Source organism: Nannospalax galili, unplaced genomic scaffold (genome assembly GCF_000622305.1).
Source record: "Nannospalax galili isolate Female #2095 unplaced genomic scaffold, S.galili_v1.0 scaffold1250, whole genome shotgun sequence".
Taxonomy (NCBI): domain Eukaryota; kingdom Metazoa; phylum Chordata; class Mammalia; order Rodentia; family Spalacidae; genus Nannospalax; species Nannospalax galili.
The window spans coordinates 1,069,785-1,090,557 of record NW_008328704.1 but is presented as its reverse complement, the minus strand read 5'-3'; the positions used below and the strand labels follow the sequence as shown (position 1 = coordinate 1,090,557).

Genomic DNA, 20,773 nt, shown 5'->3' with positions numbered 1-20,773 from the left:
CCCGTGCCTGCCACTGGAGTTGGATCCACCCTCCCCCCGCATGGGCTCCCACTCTTTCTTGAGCAGAACAAGCACGCCCTTCCACCCTGCCCCTCTCTCTTGATGCCCCAGCCGGCCGGCCCTGTCCATTCTAGAGGGCAGAGTTAGGGAGGATGGCTGGCCCACCTCTAGGCCTCCCTAGAACCAGGGAGGAGAGCAGCAAGGCTGAACTGACACCCTTGGCACAGCCTTGTCCTCCCCATCATCCTCTCTGAGGTCAGGTGGCCTGGTGCTGGCCGGCCAGGGCTGCCGACAGGGCCGTTGCCGGGTGGTGGGCAGGCCTGTTGCCTCTGACTAGTGGGCATGTGTCTGGGCAGCTGTCCTGTGCTTTTGTTCCACAGTGGCAGTGGCACGCTGGTGTCCACAGTGTGAGGACGCTGACCCCAGGCAACTGCTCAGAAGAGCTCCTCCCCCGTCTCCATCGGTTTCCCTTCTCAGCTCTCGTTGGTTTGTTCTCGGGTTGTTTTCTTTCCCACCTGCTCCCGCCTTTCGGTTGGTGACCCCAGACTCTGAGATTCCCCCAGGGTCCATGGTGCTGCTCCCTGCGCCCCCTGCGCTCACGCCCCTACCTGGTGTCCCCAGCCTTGAGCATAAACTGCCAGGCGGGGCCTGCTGGCTGGGTGGCAAAACAGCGTCCTCACCTGCTGCCCTAGCCCTGTGGTGTTCACGATGCACATCCCTTTTCTAAGGCTGGCTATGAGCCAGGTCTAGAGTTTGAAGAAAAAGAAAAATCTCAAAAAGAAAAAAAAAAAAAAAAAAAAAAAAAAAAAAAAGGAAAAAGGACTTTTTTTTTTCCTATAAAAAAAAAAAAGAAATTTTTTTTTTCTTTAAAAAAAAAAAAAAAAAGGAAAAAGGACTTTTTTTTTTCCTATAAAAAAAAAAAAGAAATTTTTTTTTTCTTTAAAAAAAAAAAAAAAAAAAAAAAAAAAAAAAAGAAAAATAGGAAAAAGGACTATTTTTTTTCCTATAAACAAAACACAGACATGCATGGACTCCGGTGTACGTACTGTTATTCTGCATCTGACCCCCAGAGTGCTGGCATCTTCTAGAACAGGAGGGGGCTCAGATCTGAGAACCTTGGCCCACCCCAGGCCCCTTCCAAGGGCTGCACCGAGAAAAGGGGCTTGCGTGGGCCCTCCGGGGCCTCCTGAGGAAGCTGGCCACTCCTGTGATGGAGGCTGCAGCCCCAGCCCGGCCCTACCCAGCCCATCAGGCCAGGCACTGGGCCTCTTTCCTCAGTGGACACTGCTGAGAAGGTGTTCGTAGAGCAGAGTGCGGCGTCCTGTCACGGGGGTGGCGTTACCTCATGCAGTACACTGGTGAGAGCAGGGGTCGGGAGCAGGTGCTGCCCGGCCACACGCGGACATTCCAAAGACCTCGAGACCACCCCACCCCCCATGTTTTTTGGGAATCGTTTCTATAACCAGCCTTTTGAGGGAAATCATGGCCATCTGTCGCCCCTGGGCTGCAGAGGGCTGGGTACGCATGGCCAGCCTGGCGAGGCTGGGGGAAGAAGCAGGCCCTGGCCTGGCTCCTCCTAAGCGCTCTCGTCTTCTGTGTGTCTTGGTGACTTTAGAAACAGGCACACTGGACTCAGTGGCTACTGGTTTTGTCTCTTCACACACTGAATTCTGGGTAGCCAAGCCCAAGGTGCAGCGGGCTCAGCCCTGCAGCTGGTGGAAGCCCTTAGAAAGCTGCGGATGCACCTCTGATGTGGTTAGCAAAACCCTTCCGCAAACCTGCCGAGGACTAGGATGTGGCTGGTCGTGTCTGCAAGCAGCAGCTCAGGCACAGGCAGACCTTCTGTTTTATATTTAAGGAAAACACGGCCAGAACATGGACCCGTGTAAAGAACTTCCTGTGTTCTAATTTTGCTAAAAAGATTTCAAATCCAGGGGACTCCATGCACAGTGGATGAATGTAGACACAAAACAGCAAACTTGTATGAAGATGTAAAGTGTTGAAAATATTTTTTCCTTTTTCCTTTTTTTTAAATCTGAATTGTGCCCTGTATTGCAGTTAACTGTTGGAATAAAAGTTTTATTTATTGCACTGAGTTGGGTTCGGCACCTCCTTCCAGCTCCCAGGCTTATGTTGGGGCTGTGTGGGCCACTCCTCTGTGCGTCCCACCTTACAGCCATCTCTCTTCTCTCTTCTCTCTGCTCATTTGCAGAGCACTTGGCAGTCATTTCCCACAATCTAGACTTGAAGATAGTGCCAGTCCAGCTGGCCTAATGATGGCACCTGGGTGGCCCACTGCCCTGGCTGAGAGAGAGGGCCTTGAAGGACCTGGTGCAGGCTGCAGAGGGAGTGGACACCCTGCCTGTGCTGGCATGCCCCTTAGTGTCACCTCTTAGCTCCCCCTTCTCTGCCTGACAAGTGGAGGCATGTGCCCAAAGGCTATAGGTTCTTTCCTGACAGCCTGTACCTGCCCAACCAGGTACCCCATCCTTTCTGGCCTTGAGCTTCCCAGATCCCCAGACACCCACCTGCCACTCCAGCGTTACCAACCAGTCTATTTTTCCTTACAGTGTCGATGTGGAAGTGGCCAGATTTTGAGCTGCCCTTGACTAGAGTTAGTAAGTTGTCCTGGCCTTGTGCCCATCTGTCTACATCTATAGTGGCTATGGCTAGACCCCCTGGCCTGGGCCAGGTCAGCCTCCACTGGAGGGGTTCACTGCCTGGCGGGGCCTGGGGATCTGCTGAGCTGTCTTGATCTGGGCTCTGGGCCTTCTTGGCACTGGTTCCCTCCTCGGGCTGGGCTCCTTGGTCTCCTTCCTTCTTCTGCCTGGAGGCTTGTGGGTCTGGTCTGACTCTGTCCCTTTGTTGCCTTTGCTGTTGGATATGGACTGGCCCAGCTCTGTTCCCTCCTATCTTGCTGGGTGCTTCGCCATAGTCAATCACAAGGTGACCTGGTGAACAGCTGAGCCAGGCCTCCCCCTGACCAGGCAGCACCTACCTAGGTGCTCCTCTGGGGGAGGGTGGGGCTGAGCCCATCTGGGGAGCTTGAAGCTGAACAGAACTTTGAGTGTCCAAGACCCAGGACCAGATGGACCTCTGCCATCAGGTCTTGTTTCCTGGCTCTCTCTACCTCCCCACATGTCTCCAAGACATTGGCCAGGCTGCTTTTTCCCTTGGTGCTAGAGAAGTGAGCAGAGACAGACTGCTCAGGGCAAGCAGGAAGGGTACTGCTGTGCATTGCCCACCCCAATGGAGGAGTCTTGTGCGCCCCACCCACACCATAGGGCAGGTGGCATAGGAAGCCAGGGCCTGTATCCCTTAAGAGTGGTGGTCATTACCTCCCTGGGGATCACAGTGATGCATTTCAGCCTGTAGGCATCCAGACCACTAAATGCCTCACCCCACTGTCACTGTCTTTCTGCTGAAGAGCTGTGGCATGAATTCTGGAGTTCTGTGAGAAATGCTGCTGAAATTTGGCGACCGGGTAGAAATACCCGGGGCTGACCTTACGCAGGCCACCTTCTCCCACCTCTAGCTCCACACTTGAGATGCTCTCTGGAAAGCTTGTATCTCCTGCCCAAGCATGGCAAATCTTCTACCCTGGGTCCCACTGAGCCAGTGGGGGCTGTTCACCCTCATCTGCAGGTGCATGGGAAAGACAGAGGCTCAAGGAGGCTGGTGCAGCCTCTTCCTGGGGTCCACTCACCCAGTTTCACCCTGAGTGTAGGGCTGCAGGAGGGGCAGGTACCAGGCTGCCATCCACACTGCCAGGCAGCAGGCGCTGAGGCTCACCCTTGATTCACCTACTTGATTCTGAGGATGCCAAGGCCTAGTGGGAAGCTGTAGATGAAGGAACGGAAATTCATAGTTGCTCATCTTGGTCTCCCTTGCCATTGCTGTAAGGCACAGGTTGCACAGAGAGACTCTTTGTTCCTAGCTTCACCTGATTGCTCATTAGTGGTTGATTAGGGAAACAGCATAAGTGGTAGGTCACACAGCTACAGGATGCTGAGCTGTTCTAAGCTTCTGGTCATGGCATTATTCATGGATGACTGCCAGTAGAGCCAGGGAGAGACTCCTCAGACCCTCCACTCAGCTGGTACAGACTTCACTACCCAGCCACTGTCCCACTATGTTCCTCAGCCACACCTGTAACTGCAGAGAAGCAGCCTATCACTCCTGGATCCCAAGGCTGGGGTGTCTTATCCTCCGAGTTTCCCAGTTGGAACATGTTCTGTCCTCCTGCTCTTGGATACTTCCTGGTGTGATGCTTTTTGGCTGCATACCAGATGCTGACCATGTCCCATGGAGGTTAACTGCACTAGTCTGCTCCGGTGTGTTCAGAAAGCATGTCCCCAGATTCTCCTTACTGGGACACGCACAGAGCAAGACTTTGTAGTGGCCTTGACCTCTGAGGTTGGTCATTCTGCCACCTCAGGGTCAGGCTCCAGGCCCAGGGGGACACAGACCAGCTGGCTGGGGCCACTCAGAAGCACCTGTTTCCAGTGTTCCAAAGTTGATGACCACCTAGCCTTTCCCCTCTGAGACCTGCGGTCTTGGGAAGCTCCCAGGTCTGCTTGGGGTGGAAGTTCTGATCCTCCAGTGTCATTAGCCTCTGACTAGACAGCTTTGGGTCCCAAGCCATTTCCTTAGAATCTTACTGTGTGGATAGTTCTGTGTGCATCAAATGGTCCCATGACTTTGGGAAGGGGAGAGCAGAGTGTTCAAGGGCAGCTCTGCCTCTTGGTTGAGAGTACTCTGGGCCTGAGCTTCCATATGGGTCCTGGCCAGCGATAGCATCTTTTGATGACTTCAAGTGTGAGCCAAGTCAAGGCAGGAGAGAGGCACATCCTGCAAACACCTGCTGTTCTCTTTGGGCCTGGTCCCAAGATGACCCTGCTCTGAGACCGGGGTCAGACAGGCCTGTTTGTTGTGCTGCTGTGTCCCACACTCTGAATAGGAAGTTCCCATCCTCATTCCAGGTCTCCCAGGGCCTGTCTTGGGAGCCCTCCTCTAGGAGCTGGAGTGGGCGGTGCATGGCTTGGCCGGGCCGGAGCTTCCAGCTGGCACCCTCACTGCAACAGCAACATTTGTACCTCACACCTTGAGCAGTTCCTACACACCTCCAGGTGAAGTGAAGCCACCCACATAGACCAGAGCAGAAGATCAGCCCAGCACAGGGCAGAACCGAGCTGCCGGCAGAGTGGACAGTGGCCTTAATCCCTGGCTCTCAAAGCAGAGATGGGCAGCCGTGGAACCACGCACACAGTGCCTAGGAGGGAAAGGCGGCATGGACTCTGTCTCTTCTCCGTGCTTCACACAATCCAAGTGTTTTCAGATTTTTTAGAAAACAGTCTTCAGGAAAACATAGGGAGACTCTACCCATGTAGGTCTTCCTGGGGACTCTGAACGGAGTGTGCACCCCTAACCTGGGGCCAGCCACCAACCAAAAACCCAGCAGGGCCGAGGTGACCCGGCTCCAGGTAATAGCTCCAGTGCCAAGCATGCTTTCCTGGGAGTACAGTCCTGTGCCTTCAAGTCCCCGTGTCCACACGCCATCTGTGCTGTCACCATGGAAGCTGCCTGGTCCCTCCCGCCTGTTCTGTGCCATCCCCACCAGAGTGGGTCCTCCCAAGCCTGACAGGAACTGCAGGACAGGCTGCCGGGAGGACCGGTCTGGTGCAGCCCATCTGTGCTCATCTGTTCCATTTCCACTTCTTGTCTCAAGTCCTGTTTGTGCATCAGCTATGGCCGAAGGGGCACCCGGGTGGCTCGGCTGCCACACGAGGAGGTGGCCGAGCCCTTAGCAGAGGAATTTGCCGTCTGGCCAAGGTGGTGTCCATCCTCCAGCCTGTGGTGCCAGGGCACGTGCACCTCACGTCTGTCGTGTCTGCGTGTCTACGGCGTGCCCCCACCCCACCCCGGCTCTCTGCATGCCTGGGCTGGTTTGTGTGGCTTGCTGTCTACAGTGGGACACAGCCACCCACCCCTTGGGCTCAGCCTGGGGTGGGAGCTTGCCAGACTGCAGCAGGTCTTCCTCAGGGCTCTGTCAGAGGGCCCTGAGTTAGGAGGGGAGCAGCTAGACCCCACCACCACCTACTATGCTGCCCTGCCTGGAACATGAGGGCTGACAAAGGGTGGCCGTGCTGGGGGCTAGCCGGTCTCAGACAATACTCAGCTCTGCAAATAGGCCTTTGGGGTCCAGTGCTGGGGGTCTCAGGAGTAGTAGCCAGAGTGGCACCGCTTGTCCAGGGCACCCACCCAAACTGAAACTGCTTTTCTTTCCTCAGGAACCCTTTCGCCAATGTCCAGCTGAAACCAACAGTGACCAATGACAGGTCAGCCCCACTTCTCAGCTGACTACTGCATTGCCATGCTGCCCCCACCCACCCATCCATGCAGCTGAGTGGGTGATTGCTCCGTGTTCTGTTTGGAGAAGACCACCTTACCCCACTCTGCAGATTTATGCCTTACATTAGCCTGGCCTGGGCTGGATCCCAGGTGTTCCTGGGGAGGTAGCCATCCTGAGAGGCCAAGGCCCACTGGTTATGGGTCTGCGCCTACAGGGCCAGCTCTCTGAGGGCAAGTGACTGGTCCCAGCTGTGGAACCCTGTACATGGGCGGACATTCTGTCAGCTTGTAGCCAGAAGGGAGCCCACTCCCTTGCTGCTTTTAGCTACACATCTGGTCAATAAACAGCTGCCCACTGTGTGCAGTGTGTGCTCTGTCGGCCTAGTCCATGGCTAGGAGCAGGGTAGGGGGCACCTGCACCCTCATTTTGGAGCCGTCGTTCATATACACTGCACTGCCCCTGCCCAGCTTCCCAGCTGTTTCCTGGACGTGGCTGAAAGGCAAGGCCTTTTGTAGAACTTTATCAGATATAACACGGTGTGGTGCCATGAGATGGACAGCAGTGCTAGAGAGGGAGAAGGAAGACCCAGGCAGAGCTGCTTGCCACTGTTCTGCCTCCCTGGGCTGAGGGTCAGTCTGGACAGGCAGGTGGCTCATTGGAAAGGCCTGGCAGGTCCCTCTTCATCTGTCCTTAGCCAGCTTGAGGGCAGGAAAAGATGGTCGAAAGCACCTTCCCACCTGGCACACAGGGTTGAAAGGGTAGAGAGCAGCTGGGCTCCACCCTGTCCACCATCTCCTCAGGGCGGTCGAGACCCAAAAGGAAATACTGAGCACAAAAGGTGGTTTTTTGTTAGCTTGGTTTCTCTTAAAAAACAAGGAACAAGAAAATCATTGCACCAGCATCCTAAGCCTCAAACTAATTTAAAAAAAGAAAAACACGAAAAACAAGTGCTCCCCAAAAGCAACAATAAACTTTACATGTCTTTGGCAACAATAACTTAGAATCACCCCATTTCCATTCACTCCAAGTTATAAAAATACTCCCTGTGTTGCCCCACCCCAGCCCTGCTTTCTCCCAGCCCTGCCTGCAGGCAGGAGCCCCACACCCTGCTCTTGGCCACCAGGGTGTAGGGCAGGGCACTACTCTGCTGAGGAGAGCTGCCTGCACCACCCAGGAGAGGGTCTCTCTGAGGCGGCAGTCTGAAACCTCTGCTACTTGGCAGGACCTAGGCAGCCAGAACGGCCCAGGCGGAACCTGTGGGGAAGGGCTTCTCAGAGGCAGTGAAGGGGACATGCCACAGGCTTTGAGCTCAGGGCCTGTCCTTGCTCTGAGTAAACCCACACCCAGGTCAGAAGGGTGGAAGGATCAGAAGGGGACCTGCAGGCTTGAAGCCATCTTGGGGCCTGGCTAAGTATCATATGAACACATCGGCCAGGGGTGGGTAGTCCCCACTGGGAGCCAACCAGTCCAACAACAGCCACCGAGAAAGGGTGGGGACTAGTGACGTCACCTGGGCTTGCAGAAACCCTTCTTGAAGGTGTATGATATGCGTATGGACGCTCACAGGTTCTTGGGCTACAGGCATCTCCAGGGGCTAGCAAACCCCAGTGTCTACCCAGGACACATCCTGCCACCAGGATAACACAGAGCAGATGCACACCCCGGTGTCATCCAGGGCTGGAGACAGGCCTGCTCCTCCAGGATGCTGTGGGGGCTCCCGATGGTCCCCATCCATTCCCAGTTACCATCCTTGCTGCTGCCCGAACAATGGCAGGGGGTCCAGTGATGCCAGCCTCCGAAGGGTGGAACTATCTGGGTCTCAAGCCTCTGTGTACCTGCCCCCAGCACTTGCCACAGGGCCTGGCAAAGGGGGTGTGGTGTGAGCATGACCAGAGACAGGTTCGCACTATCCCACCCATGCTTACAACCCTTCCTGGCCCACGTGTGGGCCTAGGCCTGTGTCTAGAGGGGAGACGGATCCGTTGCTCTTGCTGCTCTGTTACCCGGACAGATCCAGTAATCCTTAGCAAATGCCCTTTATGTCCTACACCTGGGGAAACTGAGGCCCAAACAAGGAGATTGCTTCCTCGTGCCAGGGGTGAAGGTGAGGAGCTCTTCCCTCAAGGCGGCTGCCAGGACCACAAGCAACCAGGGAAGGGCTGGGTCTATGTAGGGGAGGGGGAGGGAAAGGAGCTTGTGAAGCACGTGGGCAGTCTGCCCTGATACAGGCGGGGGAGGGGGGTGCATGACTGACGAGTGGGCTATGGTACCACCCCGGTTAGAGCCCCAACAAGAGCTCCTGGCAAGAAGCCCAGATCTGAGATCTGCCAGGAGGTGGTATGGTCCACATGGAGACCATGCTGGGAACGTTCTAGAGGCAAGGCTGCAGCAGGTTGCAGGGGAAACTAGGTCGGGCGGAGAACTGCGGGATAGGGCCGATCCTGGAGCCTAGAAGGCACTGGCCAGGTACCCTTGGACACGGGGCCAGGAGGTGCACTGCTCAGAGGGTGAAGTCCTCCAGGTTACCTCCCCCACTGGCACTCCTCCCATGCCCCCTCAAGAAGTCGCACCTCGGCCCTGATGTGCTCACCTCCCACTGACTGGACATCCGAGTCAGAGACCTGGGTGATGGAAAAGCGGGAGGCAGGCGTGGGTGACACGGTGAAACGAGATAAGGGCGCAGCGGTCGTGGGCGGTGCAGCCAGGGCAGGGGCGGCCGGGTCCAGTGCTGTTGCCAAGGCAGCCTTGGCTGGCACCATTGGGAAGTCCTCATCCCACTCGAACCCACCTGCAAGTCAGGCTGCAGACTCAGTTGTGATGTTATGACCCCCACCCGGCTTCATATGATACCACACCGTGGGCCTGCCCCTCTCGAGACCTCATCTGTGCCCCCACCCCCCACCCCAGCCCCCCGCTCACCCTCCTCCGGAGTGGAGCCGTCAGCCCGCTGAGGCTGGCTGGAGGCGCCGGGTGAGCTGGGACTGCCCTCCAGGAATGCAGGGGGAGACTCCTTCACACCCGGGAAAGGTTCCCCGAGCTCTCGGGTGGGGCTCTCCTGGAGAGGCAGAGCGTCGTGTGACTGGGGCTGTCCCCTCCCCCAGCCCCGTGCAGTGCCCGCAGCGGCAGCCCACCTGGTCGAAGAGGTAGACCGTGACGTCATCGAAGAAGGACACAGCCTTCTTCTTGCGTTCCAGGTCCTCACAGAAGGCCTCAGAGAGCAGGCTGGGCATCTTGAGCAAGCTGCGCAGATTTCGGGCGCTCTGGCTCTCAGCCACCACCACGGGCACAGCCGGGGACTCCTCCTCACTGTCCTCGCTGGGCTCCTGGATGCTGTAGCAGCGGAGCTCCTCATCCGATTCATCGCTGTCCTCACTGTCCTCCTCTTCCTCCTCTGGCCGGCCCTCCAAAGCCCCAGAGTGGCCAGGCAGAGCCAGGCAGAGCGGGGATCTGGGTGTGCCAGGGCTCCCGGTCCGCCCCAGCCAGGCTGGCCCTGACAATTGTCCCAGGGGCCCCTGGGGCTCCATACCATTGCCTTCTGAGCTCAGTGGGACTGGGGTTAGCAGGAAACATTTGGAGTGGCTAGGGCCAGGCACAGGCTGTACCTTGACTGGGCCTTTAGCCTGAAGAGGCTCTGGCCTGGGACTGTCTGGCGAGGGTTCCTCTGGCTGCTGTGGTGGGGACAGCACCTCCCTGGGGTCAGTGCCTGGGGCCTCCCTCGTCACTCCAGGTCGGGGGAAAACCTGAACATCCGGCTGCCCAGGACTCTGTGGGCTTTTCAGGCCTGGTTCCTTCTGGGGGTCCTGGACCCCACTGCATGTCTCAGAGCCAAAGGTAGGCTCAGACTCAGCATCCAGATCTGAGAAGTAGGCAGAGTCTCTGTAGGGGTTTTTCTCACTGAGGCCACCAAGGGAGACAGAGAGCCGAGTCTCGGGCCCTGGGCTGTCACCCTCTGAGGCCAGCTCCCCGAAGGCCTCAGGCTCACTGGACTCATGAGCCTCCTTGAGAACAAACTCGGGAGATTCATAGTTCTCTGTGTCATAACCACTATCCAGGGCACGAGGCTGCCCACCAGGGGGACCAGCAACCGACGGGATCAAGACCTCACAACCACCGTCACTGGCTGAAGATGGGATATCCAGAGAGTCCAAGGAGTCAGGAGTCCCCACCTGCTTCTGCAGACAGCGCAAGGCTGGCACTACACCTGGCTTCTCAGTTTGTGGGCCGTCACTGGACACGTCAGTGAAAACGCCTGATGTGGCCTCAGTCGTGTCCTCATCCTCACTGCTGGGTGCCTCTAACCCCGGGGAGCTGCTGCTGTCCAGGGTGGGGGCCAACTTGGGGACAGTCACCCAGCTGCCAGCAGCAGGCGTGGGGGATGCAGGCAGGGTGTCAGGGGCACTTGCTTCCTCTGAGGGAAGTGGCGCTCCCTCGTGGGATGGGGAAGGGACAGAAAGAAGGGGTGGTTGGAGCCAAGCAGAGCCCTCAGCATCCTGGCCAAGCTTGGGTTCCACATGGAGGTTTTCATCTCCACCTACAGCTGCCTCTGTCCAGGGGGATGTGACCAGGCAGGCAGCAGGTGACAGGCTCTTGGTAGGACACAGAGGGGGTAGGCTGAAGCAGCGATTTGGCTCCTGACTGGGAGAGGCTGCTAGAGGCTCAGGCAGAAACTCTCTGGGATCCTCCTGGGCCAGGTGGTAGCCAAGCTCAGGGGAGGCCCGTGGGGTCTGCTCTAGGCTGGAGCAGTCATCCCTGTAGCTGTCTGTGAAGCTACTCACATAGCCAGGATCCCAGGACTCTGGGTCCCGGCTGCCACTGTTATTGTTGGCTGACATATTAGAGCTCCAGTGTCCATGTTGGGCAGCCCTCCCTGCCTTGCCCTCCTCCAGCTCCTCATCACTGGGGGATGGCTGGGCCTCAGGGCTCCCAGAGGGTGATACACCCAGTGGGTCATCAAAGAAGGGTGGGCAGAAGGTGGCCACGCTCCAGTCTACATCTTCATCCCTGGTCTCTGCCAGCATCAGGGCCCCAAGAGAAGGTGATCGTGACAGGGAGGACAGTTCCTGCCTCCTGCCTGGATGGTGGTCACAGGGGTCCCACAGGCCCCCAGTCGGGGGTGCATGGCCCAGCAGTGGCTCCATGACCAGTGAGGCAGTGGTGCTTCCCTCTGAATTTTCATCTTGGTCAGTTGCAGCTTGGGGGCTGGGGGCACAGCCTGCACAGTCAGGGTCGTGGCCAGCCGCAGGCACTGCCCCCTCCAGACGGATGAAATATTCACTGCCCACTGAGGGGCTGTGTGCACTGAGCACCGGCACCACCCCAGGTGGAGCACTGTCTGGTGCACACAACTCCCGCAGGCGTGCTCCAGAGCCAGGGCTACATGCACCCCCCGGGGATGGAAACGCCTCAGCACCGCAGCCAGCCTCCCACTTGTATTCGAAGTTGAGGCCGTGGCTTGTCTCGGTTACGGTCAGCACGTCGTCACCGTCCACGTGGAAGCCGTCCCCCATGAACTGCTCCAGCAGCGGGAAGGATGAGGCAGCAGCAAGTTCAGCGGCAGCACCCAGCGCGGGGCCTGTGGAACCTGACCCGGTGCTGCCACCAGGCCGCAGGGAGTGCCAGCGCCGCTCAAACTCCTCCTCCACTTCGGTGGTACCCTTGGCGCACAAGTAGGACAGCAGCAGGTGGACCTCCTCAGCTGTGGGCCGCTGCTCTGGCTGCAGCCAGCAGAACTGCATCACCTCGTACCTGCCGGGAGGTCCCCATGGGTGGCCCTGGCCACATCCAGAGGCACACTGGCCAAGGGTGGAACCTGCCCTCCAGGGACAGCCAGTCACCCTCCCACTCAGGGTACCTTGGGGGCAGTTAAGGCACTCTCCCAAGGCAATGCCACGGTCTGGGGAGGAGGTCGGGGGTACCTGTCCTGGGATTCCCCCATCCTTGAGGCTACAGAGACTCAGGGGCATTTCAGAGGGTCCCAGAGGCCATAGGGAAGAGGAGGTAGGGGTACAACACCCCAGGCTGTGAAGTGCAGCCACCTGTGCCCCCCCGGCCTTCCTGTCCAGGATGGTGGTGTCCTCACCAGCGATCAGACAGAGTCAGCTGCAGCTGGGGCTTGGGTAGCTTGAGCTGCTGCTCTCGGACGGCGTAAGCCAGCACCTGCCGGTCCGAGTGCTGGGGGTAGGGCTGTGCACCCAATTCGAAGAGCTCCCAGATGGTTATGCCCAGGGACCTGCAGGAGCAGTCACAGTGAGATGTGGCTGTGCACAGCCGAACAGGACCCCTGACCACCTACCATCATGCCAGCCTTCCCAGGACCAGAGTGCAGTACCCCATCAGCTGCTCCTTTCCAGGGGTACAGGTACAAGCCAAAACTGTATCCCACAGACGCGTGGCCCATGACAGCTGCTCACGCTGGGTTTCTAACTACATCTACACTTTGGCCCCAATGTTGGTAGATGTCAATTGGCCTTGTCTTGGAGACAGTTTGGTTGTCAAGGCAGTTCCTCTACCAGCACTGGGACCACTTGGCACCTGTAGCCCATGTGTGACCTCATGAGGCCACAGGGTGGCAGGCGTGAGCATGCTGACTCACCAGCCTGAAGGATATGGGAATGTGGGTGGGGCAGAACTGCAAACCAGCTGCAAGGACCAAGCAGCTGCAAGGTCTGACACTGTGGTCCTCCCAGAGGCCAGGCCTGCACTCACCACACATTGCTGGTCTTGGTCTGATCCACCACTAGCAGGTTGCCATGCACCTCGTCCACCAGCTCAGGCGCGATCCAGCGCAGCGGCACCCACAGCTGATCAGCAGTTACGAAGTAGTCTTCCTGTAGCACATGGGGACAGGATAGGGGTCAGCTCTAGTCAGCAGCCACCCCTGCATGCAGGCTCTGCCTGCCCCCACTCACCCTGTATTTGCAATGTGACAGGCCGTAGTCGCCAACCTTCACCGTCAGGTCAGCTGTAAGCAGGCAGTTCCGCAAGGCCAGGTCGCTGCAGGGTAGGGGGCAGGGTCAGCAAGGTGTGCCAGGCTGGGGTGTCCAGCACTGTGGGTCCTTTTCCCACAGCTGGGTGGCTTGTCCCTCAGGGGGTCCTGGGCATAGCCAGGCAGGAAGAAGGGATATCTGAGAGGCTGCCCTCTGTGTCCAAGCCCTGGCACCACACCCTGCACCAGGTACATCGGAAGGTCTATGTGGACAGCACTTCAAACAGGATCATGCTCATGAGAATAAAGGCTAGGGCAAGGGCCCCAGCAAGGTGCTGCCCAGTCAGTGCTGGAACCCAGCCTCGTCTACCCTTCTGCTGGGACACCCATCTGCCGACCTAGCCAGCAGTGGCCCCAAGTCACAGAGCCCTGGCCTTGCCAGTCAGCTGTGTCCTTCTAGGAACATTACCCTCCCACCCCCACTGCACCATCACCCAACTCCCTGGGTGGTGGGGATTAATGAGGAAACTGAGGCCTAGAGTGTCTCAAGGGGTCCTGACAGCACTGAGCCCAGGATCCAGAGCCTAGGCCTGCCCTGCTACACAGAGCTGGAGCTGAGGCCCAGAAGAGGCTAGGGCATACAGCATCCAACTATGTAGCATGAAGGTCACCTCAGGAATTCCTCCAACTCAGCGGCCTGCTGGCTTTCACCTCTTGCTTGATTGGAGGCTACTTGGATATTTGGGGCACAGGGCAACAGAGTGTGTGGGGTACATCTGCATCTGCCATCCTGCTTCTGTGCCGAGGACTCTTGGGGTGAGGATGGAGCCACCCTGGCCTGCCTCAACCCCAAGAGGACTATGCTGGGGGACAGCTGCAGGGTGGGGTGGTCTAGGTCCATGTCTGTGGGCAGGGCAGCTGGGTCTAGGCGGCAGGCGGGACAGGAGGCTGGCAGCTGCCCTCTTCAACAAAATCACTGATGCTGGAGTCGCCTGTGTCATCACTCAGCACCAGGATATTGTTGGGGAGGACGGCCTGTGCGGCGCCGGGGCTGGCAGGGCCACTTGTCCATCGCCACTTCTTCCCCCTGGCTCATAGGAGGCTGGGTGTCCTGGCCTGTCTTTAGATCACCAGAGGCAGGACAGAGCACCCCTCCCACCCCCACTGCAGGGCCAGCCCAGCCACTCCCTTTACAGCCTGAGGGAGACAGACCGGGGTTGATGTGGGGCCCAAGTGTGGCTGACCGCTATGCTATGGCAGACAATATAGGCTTCTCCATTTAATTGTCCTGCAAAGCGGGTTTCAAGCCCCAGTCTTCTCAATTTTAAGAAATATAAAATTCCTTGCAGAATGGCTATTTGATGCTGTGTAGCTGAACCCCGTTCACAAGGCCCTGAAAAGCAGGGTCACCATATAGCCTTCCTGAAGCAAGGACGCCAGGCACAGAGGCATCCCATATGAGGGTCAAGGCATTGGGGGACCAGCCTGGGGCTTTGTGGCCATAGCCTGGCTGGCCTCACCAGCCCTCACCTGTGCACATAGTTGTGGCGATGTAGATGCAAGACCCCACAGGCCACCTCACAGGCCATACGCTGCAGGGTCAGGGGGTCAGGTGCCATGGATTCTGTCACCCGGCAGCTCCGCAGGTAACCTTTGAGGTCCCCCTGTCAAGAGACAGCACACAGTCACCTGCCCGCTAGGCACAAGCCTATGGCTTCACCCTGGAGAGAACCTGGAGCTGGTGACCAGAGGATCGGAGAGCAGCCCTAACGGTCACAAAGCCAGCTCCAGGGGGCCTGCGTTCCAACACTGCCATAGGGGCTTCAGCACGGGTGACTTCCGCTTGGCACCAGAGCAATGCATGTAAAAGGGGCTCAAGGGGCATTGTGCAGGCTCAGGACTCAGGGTCTGCCCCAGGGAGTTGTGTGAGCCCTGTGGCTGGCCCAGGACACTCCGTGCTAAACCACCACCCAGACTGCTCCGAGAGCTTAGGCAGATGAGAAGCTTATGGGAGCACACTGCCCAAGCCTCCATAGCCCTCCCTCTGAACAGGCCTCCACTGGGAGGCAGAGGGGTCAGGACCTACTGAGATTCCACTTTAAAGGTGCTGGGAGGTCCCCAAAGGCAGGGCAGGAGAGGAACCCAGCTCAGAAAGGCTCCCCACTCCCTTTCAGGGCAGAGACCTGAGAAGCAACACCCCTCCCCAGGTAGCCACTCACCAGTGGACAGAACTCCATAACCAGCAGGTAGGGGGTGACCTCGGCACACTGGGCCAGACACTGAAGCAGGTTGCTGTGCTGTAGGGCCCTGCAAGAGCCCACAAGCTGCTGACTCAGAGGGCGGGAGCGGGGCACAGCACAGAGCTGGCCTTTGTTACCCAGCCAGGCCCCAGCACAGCCCTTCCCTCCCCACAACCGCCTGTCTCTCCCACTCTGCTGGGTCCCCCGCTCCCCCATGCCACCCACCGGTAGGGCTGCGCCTCCTCCAAGAACTGCATCTGCTCCTGAACACTGGCGCTGGCCTTCAGCTCCTTCACCACCACCTGCGTGCCACTGACGCCTGACTGCACCTCCCCCAAGAACACCTGCCAGATGCGACAGGCGTCTTCGTCACCAGGGCCCTTTCCTGAGCTCCATTTCTAGTCTCCACAGGAAAGGTTACTGGGCTCACAGTACCTCAGCCTCCCACCAAGCCCTCTAGCTAGAATACTCTGCCAGAATCCACCTCCAAGGCCCCCACTGTTCTTGATCTCTAGGACCCACAATGAGGAAGAAGGACCCAAGTGCCTGGTTGGGGGGTGGGGAAGAGCCCCCTCCCTAAGGGGCTCCCAGGAGAAGCAAGCCCACACCCTGCCGCTCCCACCACCCTGAGGTGTACCTACCTTCCCGAACCAGCCGTGGCCGATCTCCTTCAGGTATAGAAGGCTGTGCCGGCCCAGGTCCGTGGACTTGAGAAGCTGCACTGTAACAGCACAGGAAGCTCAGGACTTGCCTGACCACTGTTACCTCTCCATGTTCCTTTCCAGGCCCCAGGGAGTTACTCTTAAGTTCCACAGTCCAGGAGGCTCTCCTAAAGTGGAGGCCACCTCTGGGAGCTGACCATCAGGGGCCAGAGTCTTGAGATCTGGGGTGGCTGCTGTCAGCAGAGCCATAGAGTCCAATCTCCATCCAGGCATATCTCTGATTAGGCCAGGGGAAGGGTGCCCAGAGTCACAGGGATAAGCCAGACCCAGACCGCAGGGCCTAGAGCAGATGCACGGGTGATACCAGTCAGGCAGATGGCGGGGGCAAGAGGCTGGTGCGAGGCCTGGGGAGGGCACTGGAGCAGCCCACCCCCCACCCCTGCCACAGGCTGGCATTCATGCACTAGGCACACCAAAGGCCCTTTGTTGGGGGCTGCTTGGCACAGCCCTGTACGGGATACACTGGGCCCATTCTCCCTGTAGGCCAGGCTGAGTAAGGTCAGTGGGGAGGAAGGGTCAATGTGGGCAGAGAAGGGGCCAGGGCTCACTGTATCCACTCATGGTCCCCTTGGATTCCCCGAATTCTGCTCCCACGCTGACTGCCCAGAAGGCCAGGGTGGGCAGCAGCTGAGCCTGGCTACTGGGAGTGTCTAAGAGAAGGGTCAGCCTCCAGGGACCAGAAGCCCAGGGAATGTTGGCTTGGTGCCCAGTTCAGGGTAAGCGTCCCCTTGGGCCCTGTGTCTTGAGACTTGGCCCCCGACCGCAGTCTGTCTGGATGTGTCTCTTCTACCGTGGGGTCTCCAAGACCTCACTTGTCCCAGAGCAAGTCTGGGGTCCTGACAGTGGACACCAGAGTAGCCATGGGGGTAGGAGTGTGCTGGCACTGAAGGCTGGAGGGCAGGATAGAGTGGGGGACCTGGCCTGGAAACATATCCTCTGCTGTTTCCAACCCTAGCCTCACCTCAAATCTCTCATTCCTTAGAAGAGGATGGCCCCAGAAAACAACAGCTATAGCAAGGGAGGAACAGAGCCTCTCTCCCAGCTCCACTCTTCTGGGGTGGGTGGGTTACTGGTAGGTTAGAGAATCTATGTGTTTCAAGTGCACCTCTGGCTCTATACTGACAAGCCCAGGTTCAGTCCAGGCGGGCAATGCCCCCAGCCAGCCTCTGGCTCTCACTCACTCCCAGAAGTGTCTAGGAGACACCCAAGCCCCTAGGAAGGCCTGAGCCCTTGCACAGCCAAGCCCTCTTACGAGGTGCTGAGGACAGCTGCCATAGGGACATGCGTGCAGTCCTGGACCAGGTGACTGGATGTTCCATCTAGGTCCCTGTAGGCCCAGACAGGAACTGAAAGTTCTATTCCATGATGCAGGCCGGGCCCTTGGTGGGAAGCATTGTGGTAGCAGCTGAGCTAGGATCAGGATGGGGAGAGCGGCCTGCTGGTCACCACAGTAATGAGCCCTGCGTGGTACCGACACAGACTGTTGACGCCAGTATCCCTCTCAGCTTGACACCCTCAGCATCGTTCCCAGAGCTGTCAGGTGGACGGTGAGGGTCAGCCCTTGGCTGGAGTTTCCAGGCAGACAAGGCCTGAGCACTGACTGCTATGGAGGTCAGAGTTCAATGACACCACTCTGACCAGGACAGAACCGGGGTTCTAAAACTTGGCCATTTACCTGTCACCTCTAGAGCCTATGAGAGACTCCAGGATGAGGGCAAATGAGGAACAGGCAAAGGAAAAGGGAGACACAGGCAGAGGCCCTGACTATACTTGCTCCTCAGGTGGGTCCCAGCCCTCTCCTTGACCCCTTGTACCCCTTTGCTGTGCGGGCAGGCCCTGTTTGGTAGGCATCAGAGGCCACGTTCCTATAGGGTTGGGCAAGGATCTGGGGCCAAGCACCCTGGATACAACAGAGAAGGGTGACTAATCCCAGAACAAAAGCACTGGCTTCCCCCAGCCCCACTGCACCACCACATCCTCTGTATAACAGCCCCTCGGACAGGGAAGTGACAGACATAAGGCTACCTTCAAGCCTGCTGACAGTTGGACCCTAGATCCTGAAGGGGGTATATGCACCTTCCAACCACAGCTCAGCCTCCTACGACTGCATATGGCCCTGAGCATGCCCAGCCCTTCCTGTGCCCACCTCCAGGACCCAGTTCTCAGGCCTCCACAGCCTGCTGACCTCAACACATAATGGAGAGGTAGGCCCACCCCACCCTACCTGTCCCACTCACCTGAACGACCTGGCTGCTTGGCCATAGGCAGGGAGACCTCAGTGAGGGGCAGCACGTACACGTCGGGCCCGTTCTGCGCGGCTGCGGCCGGGGAGCCCTCTGCCGAGAAGTCGGCCGCATACTCGTCCCCCTCAGCATTCTCAAACTCCTGCAGGTCAGGCCGGCCAGCACAGGTCATGAGCGGTGTACCACCGAGGCAGGCTCCAAAAAGTCTGTTTTCTCAGAGCTTGACTAGACTGGACGCTGGAGCTGGGGCCCTGCCCTCGTGCCCCTGTGCCTGGCCTCGCACACCTGCTCGAAAGCCCTGCCTCCTTGGCACAGCTGTCCCAGGAGGGGGCCGAGGGCCTCAGGTGGGGCATCCCTAGTGGAGCCCTGCCTGGGGGAAGGGCTGGAGGCAGGGGTCAAGGGACAGATGCAGAGCGACTAGGGCCACCCATACCCCAGCAGCCCTTCGCTTGTGGACTCTGCTGGTGGTCCGGCCCGGCTTGTGGCGGATTCACAGCTGTAGGGGCTCCACCACCCATCCCTGGGAGAAGTAACTAGGTGTCCTCACCCCCAGCTGGGCAAGGAGCAGGGAGCCCAGGGACCATGTCCACCTCTGGATAGGACACCTGCCCACTGCCTTACCTCTGCCACCTACCTATATACAGCTGGTGGCCCCTTGCCCCACTGTGCCCCGACTAGTGCCCCACACCCCTCAAGAGTCTGCTGCTAGGCAGCCTGGGTGGCCACTTCTGAGCAGGGCGTTATTCTGCAATGCATCTGCCTGAGAGAGAGCACCCCTACCTCCACCCCGTGCATGCAGAGCACATTCCCAGAGACCTAGTCTGGGACAGGTCACCTCCTGATTTAAAACAAGGATGTGGTCAGTGGCAGAGCACTGACCAGCACCACAAAACAAATGAAATAAAGCAGTAACAAAACAAAAACAAACAAAAAGGACACAGCAAAAGCAGCTCGTCCTAAAAGCTGGGCAAGTCTCCCCGCCACTCTGCCCTACCCCTTACTCCTGCCCAGGTGGGGAACTGAGGCTCTGAGGCCTGAGGACTCCCACAGAGCTGGAGTCTGGCTGCCCACTCCAGGCTGTGCTCCTATGGACAGAGAGCTAAATGCACCCTGGGGATCTCTCCTTTCCCCAAGTCATTTGTCTTTCTATAAAGGGAGTGGCCCTCTGTTCCTGCTGGCCAGCCCTGGTCTGTACTCTGAGCACAGAGCCATGGGTATCTGTGGCAACTCTCCCTCCCCAGAGCCCAGAAAGCCCCTCTGGTCCTCCCACACACGTGGGCTTTGCAGCCGCCCACCTCCCCGATCTCCATCAGCTCTGACTCTAGCTGTTACCTGCCCTTGCGGCCTAAGGGCCAGCCAGGTCCCACCAGCACAGCGGGTGATCAGGTAGCACAGGGTGAGCATTGGGGCTGCCAGCCCCTGCCCAGCACAGCTCCAGCAGGGAGCCCACTGTGGAAGCAGGAGGTAATGGTCCTCCCATCAAGGCACACTGTGGTCAGAATGTTCTGGGCACCATGTTCCCAAGGAGGTGGGGAGGGCACGGGTAGGAGGGGCAGCTGCTGGTCCTTGTGTGGGGCCTTGTTCTTGGGGCCCCAGGAGGGGCTGCAACACAATGACCACAAAAGGCCCACCCTGAGTTCCCACAACCACCCCCATGACCTCGAGGCTCTGCCCTCAGGACCCTCCAGGAAAGCAGCTGCCTTGCCTGGCCAGCCTGCTGCGTGCCTGTGGTCAGGGGATCGTGTCCCCCGCTGCACCAGGGCAGAGCACGCTCCACAACCTCCCCCACTGCCACTCGGGCACTTAGCTCCCCTGGTTGGTGCTGCCAGGTCCTGGGACTCTAAAACAAGGTAACAGCAGCTGGGTGCAGGTCACCCAGTGGGGAGGTGCCCCTGAAATACAGATGGAGTACTGTGCTCAGCCACAGGCTCCTCCTGCCCTGACCTCTTCAGTGCAGGAATCTGACCTGCTGGGCCTGCGGCCCCATGTGGGAGAGGGAATGATGAGGGCTCCGGCCAGGCTGCAATGTGCTGACGGGCAAGACCGTGGCCCCCACAGGCCCTGGTGGCGCCTCCCTGAAATTTCTTCCCTGGTCACAGCCACAGTATGATGGGGGTGGCCAAGGGGCTGGAAAGATGGAGGGATATCCCTTGACCTCCATCATTGGAGCAGAGACCTCAGTTCTAGAGTCCAGCCTCCCAGGGACAGTGTAGTGAAGGCCATGGGCCTCAGTGGACACTCCACAAATAGGGCGGTGCTGTGGCCACGGACAGGTGCTCTGGCTTCTGGGG

At 58.5% G+C, this 20,773-nt stretch overlaps 2 protein-coding genes across 9 annotated transcripts in view; one reads left to right on the top strand and one right to left on the bottom strand.

The window, feature by feature from the left end:
* The window catches only part of Baiap2 (BAI1 associated protein 2), a 75,164-nt gene extending 68,453 nt beyond the window's left edge, over positions 1-6,711 (top strand). For 2 of the 6 annotated variants that reach the window (XM_008828754.1, XM_008828772.2), the window contains exon 14: positions 6,291-6,711. In XM_008828754.1, coding sequence (XP_008826976.1) covers positions 6,291-6,360 — 70 coding nt within the window. In that variant the 3' untranslated portion in view covers positions 6,361-6,711. Of the gene's footprint in view, positions 1-380; positions 813-2,570; positions 2,619-6,290 lie in introns of those variants that run through there. The other 4 variants (XM_008828763.1, XM_008828781.2, XM_029561339.1 and 1 more) reach the window with 3 other exon arrangements.
* Positions 6,712-7,191: 480 nt separating this feature from the next.
* Aatk (apoptosis associated tyrosine kinase) overlaps positions 7,192-20,773 on the bottom strand; it is a 35,471-nt gene continuing 21,889 nt past the window's right edge. For 2 of the 3 annotated variants that reach the window (XM_008828718.1, XM_008828734.2), the window contains exons 3-13: positions 18,477-18,624; positions 16,159-16,238; positions 15,743-15,861; positions 15,497-15,584; positions 14,808-14,941; positions 13,261-13,345; positions 13,058-13,179; positions 12,432-12,581; positions 9,484-12,097; positions 8,943-9,140; positions 7,192-8,212 (exon numbers count right to left, since the gene is read on the bottom strand). In XM_008828718.1, coding sequence (XP_008826940.1) covers positions 7,964-8,212; positions 8,943-9,140; positions 9,484-12,097; positions 12,432-12,581; positions 13,058-13,179; positions 13,261-13,345; positions 14,808-14,941; positions 15,497-15,584; positions 15,743-15,861; positions 16,159-16,238; positions 18,477-18,624 — 3,987 coding nt within the window. In that variant the 3' untranslated portion in view covers positions 7,192-7,963. Of the gene's footprint in view, positions 8,213-8,942; positions 9,141-9,271; positions 9,408-9,483; positions 12,098-12,431; positions 12,582-13,057; positions 13,180-13,260; positions 13,346-14,807; positions 14,942-15,496; positions 15,585-15,742; positions 15,862-16,158; positions 16,239-18,476; positions 18,625-20,773 lie in introns of all 3 variants that reach the window. The other variant, XM_008828728.3, reaches the window with a different exon arrangement.